Below are 4,166 nucleotides of genomic sequence, written 5' to 3' on the forward strand. Positions count from 1 at the left end.
CGTGGAAATAATTTCCTAGATATGTAGTAGGTATTTTTAATTTCTGTTCAGTGCTTTGACTCTAGTCTACTTTCCTCTAACATGGGAAGAATACATGGAGTGCTCTGATCGTGACGGTCATTGGAGCAAACAAAATCTGAAAACGCACCCGCACGGACGCATTCCCTTCCGTCTCCCTACTTTTACTACGTGCCTTTTTTTAATAGTACGGTACGCTTCATCGACATAGTACATTATGCATAATTTTAGTGACTGATCTGTGTCCAAGTTACTTTAAACAACAGAACGATTAAAAGAAAATAATCAAAAAAATTAAATACTTAATCTTTTCAATTGACATAATGGATCTTATACTGGATGTCAACTATGCACAAAAAGAAATAAATACAATCATGTTAACAACATTTATTTGGGTATAAAATCTAGCTAAATAAACAAAAAATTATACAAACTTGAACTCAAGAATGTTTTTTTAAATGACATAACTGTACGTCCACATAACGTCCTTAAATGACATGGAATTTTCATAGACATTAACCTGAAACTACACTTTAATTTGAAAAATTCAGTATTTTGCAGCCGAAGATAACATTCATACTACCACTTAAGTTTTCTGCACACTAAATATGGCGGCTTTAATGTTAAAATCTGTCTTGTGAAAGTATAGGTCTATATTCAGTACTTCTCTCAAATTATAAAGTAGATAATTTTAAGGCTGATGGTTGAACTCAAGTCTTCTTTTCGATCATGTCCATGTAGGCACCAGAAAGAAGGTCTTCATCTCTCACTCCTAATTTCCTCCTGATATCCTCAGCGATCACTTCGCCCTCTGCAGCACTTTGACCCTCTTTCAGAACGACCTGATTAAAATGAGGGAGTAACTGTAACTTCGACGCAGACAACAATAATTAAAAGGCAGAAAAAATATAACTCGGTATTCACTGCAGTAGGTGACAGAGAGCGCATTTTCTCGTCGACGAAAACTTGAGGTCACGGACGGACAGACAGACAGACGGACATGGCAAGCACAATAGTGCATTTTTTTCCATAAATGAGAAAATGCGCTAAAAACGACTGAAATGATCTAAAATAACTTGTCAGAGTCCATAATTACTGAACGAGGCTGATCAAATGTTCATTCATACATCATTCGGTGGCACGTAACTCATGTAACTCATTTTCATTCATTTTCATATCACTGAACGTGTTCATAGAAATCAAAACGTTGATTTGAAACAGTGAAATATTCATATTAAAGAAAATATATGGAGCTCTCATACTGTACATCTTTTCTGTACTGTACATAGGTATGAGGAAATGAATTTAAAAGGCACAACAACAGAAAAACTTTAAATTATTAGTATTTCACCATTTTCATTATCCAAATTCCGAGTTGAAATGATCAGAAATTACATTTTTATCAATATCGAATTTGGTTCATATCAATCACTGGATTGCAAAAATTTGTGTAGATGATAAAATGGCACCAAAGCAATGCTACATTTAAAAAAAGTTTTAGCTCATCAGGCAGTACTGTTTCTAATTAAAATTCTATATTAGCGGTGAAAAAGGCCCGAAAATTGGGTAAAGTAAGGTAGGTAGTGTTTAGGGCAAAAATAACATAGATGGACTTCATTCTCATTTGGGTAGTTCACTTTATAGAAGGGTTTGCCAGAAAAATTCGTATTGTTTGCAAAAGTCAAAGTTGCTTCAAAGTGTAAATCTTCCAAAACCAAGCTAATAGCAGACTTTTATTGACAATATAACTACAGAAACAAGTTTTAGGTATTTTTTTCTTAATGCAATATTTCTATCATGAACACATGCATCAGCTGATAAAAGCCAGAATATATCTTACTTTGGGTTTTGATCTGAAAACATTTAAAACCATTTCTAATCTTCATTGAGCAACCAAAACTATTGATAATAAATAATATGCTTTGTTCTTTACATTTGCATCAAGCACAAGTCAATAAGTCATTAGGACCAACAAGAAAGAAGCAAAAGGTTATTTGCATTGTTTGTTAGGCCCACCTCGAGCTCCATGAAGTCTCCTAGCCCCACAACACGATCTACATGCAGACGAGTTTGCCCCAGCAGGTAAAGGTGGCGAGTCTTAAGCACGCGACCTCGCACTCCTAGGCATGCAGTCAGCAGATCCTGAAGAGGCTGCAAGCCTCCCTCCACACTGCTGCCTTGCACCTGTATCATCATTAGATATGATATGACAGGGACGAATATTGCTAAGTTTTTTTGCTAGTTTGTAATATCAAGAATAAAGACATAAATGAAAATATGATGCCAACGAACTTAGAACACTAAATAATTCATGACAAATTTGGTAAAACTAATTATAATATACCTATATATAATTCAATTACTCAGAATTAATCCCTAATTACTAAAGATGTCAAAATGGCTCAAATTTACTGATATTCAAATTAGACTATTGATGGACTAAAACGATGTAACAGATGAGATGTTGTGATTAATTAATGATTAGATGAAAAGTAAAGAGTCCTTACACAAAAATCCAAAATTCTCTAATCATGCAAGCAGTAGCTTTTACTGGCTGAAAGTACAAATTTAGCCAAAATAGATGTATATACAGTAATGTCCAGTAATGTAGTGAAAGAATTATGTTCAAACTAAGCATAAAATTCATTCCAAGCAATAGAAATAAATGTGAAATTTTTCAAAATTATTTGTCATAAATTGTGAGTACGTATTACCAGGTAGAAGCTGCTGGTCTTAGGCCCAGGTGTGTCAGGACGGTCATAGTNCTAAAATAACTTGTCAGAGTCCATAACTGTCTCTTATACACATCTAGATGTGTATAAGAGACAGGGTCTGATAAGAGGAATTGAGTGGGTCTGATAAGAGGGATTGAGTGGGTCTGATAAGAGGAATTGAGTGGGTCTGATAAGAGGAATTGAGTTGGTCTGATAAGAGGGATTGAGTGGGTCTGATAAGAGGAATTGAGTGGGTCTGATAAGAGGGATTGAGTGGGTCTGATAAGAAGAATTGAGTGGGTCTGATAAGAGGAATTGAGTGGGTCTGGTAAAAGGGATTGAGTGGGTCTGGTAAGAGGGATGGAGTGGGTCTGGTAAGAGGGATTGAGTGGGTCTGGTAAGAGGGATTGAGTGGGTCTGGTAAGAGGGATTGAGTGGGTCTGGTAAGAGGGATTGAGTGGGTCTGGTAAAAGGGATTGAGTGGGTCTGGTAAAAGGGATTGAGTGGGTCTGATAAGACATAAGAGGAATTGAGTGGGTCTGGTAAGAGGGATTGAGTGGGTCTGGTAAGAGGGATTGAGTGGGTCTAGTAAGAGGGAGTGAGTGGGTCTAGTAAGAGGGAGTGAGTGGGTCTGGTAAGAAGTAGTGAAAGGGTCTAGTAAGAGTAGTGAGAAGATTTGATAAGAGCAAGCGCCAAGCAGTGATAAAAACAGCTCATTTAATTATTATGCACGCATGTAAAAAGAAAACTAAGCAAGTAAGCATGTCCAAAATCATCCTATTTCCATACGATAAAGAAAGTCATTATTAAATGCCTTATTAAAGCTTACGTTTTAATACTCTAGAGCGCAATAATAAGAAAGAGCAACAAGGGAACTACACACCAGTAACTAAAGTGCGTACCGTACGCACTTTATAGAATACCGAAAATATCAAAATCCAGCTCGAAAAAAGATGAGTACGATTGATCATTTTACACTCATTCTTCATTCAGTTTGAATGTTCATAGAAATAGTTGAAACCTTTTCATGCGAAAATCTGCACACGCTCCTAATAAGAACAGTTTTATAAATTCTTTTTACATACTTAGCACGTAAAAGAATGCAGGAAGCGAAGTGCGCTAAGCAAGAAATCAACCATGGGCAAAAGGTGTAAGATAAATGTTTGAAAATCTCTCTCAGATCTGAGAACGAAGTATTGATTGCGCTCGGTAGATTGTTGGGAAACGTCAATTGCTTAACATTAGCAAGCATCCATTTATGTTAGATGAATATCCGAATATTATGTTAGATGAACTCTGATTGCGGCTAATACTCTGATCGCGGCTGATGCTCTGATCGCGGCTAATTCTCTGATCGCGGCTGATACTCTGATCGCGGCTAATACTCTGATCGCGGCTAATACTCTGATCGCGGCTGATACTCTGATCGCGGCT

At 36.6% G+C, this 4,166-nt stretch overlaps 1 protein-coding gene across 1 annotated transcript; it reads right to left on the reverse strand.

The window, feature by feature from the left end:
- Positions 1-389: 389 nt before the first annotated feature.
- Positions 390-2,782, reverse strand: LOC108679054 (the record flags this gene model as incomplete). The annotated part of the gene is given in 3 exon segments (XM_018167565.1): positions 390-860; positions 2,035-2,202; positions 2,733-2,782. Coding segments are annotated over 3 exon segments (350 nt in total), but the record flags the coding sequence as incomplete, so codon positions are not given.
- Between the last annotated feature and the right edge of the window lie 1,384 nt (positions 2,783-4,166).

Source organism: Hyalella azteca, unplaced genomic scaffold (assembly GCF_000764305.2).
Source record: "Hyalella azteca isolate HAZT.00-mixed unplaced genomic scaffold, Hazt_2.0.2 contig1629, whole genome shotgun sequence".
Taxonomy (NCBI): domain Eukaryota; kingdom Metazoa; phylum Arthropoda; class Malacostraca; order Amphipoda; family Hyalellidae; genus Hyalella; species Hyalella azteca.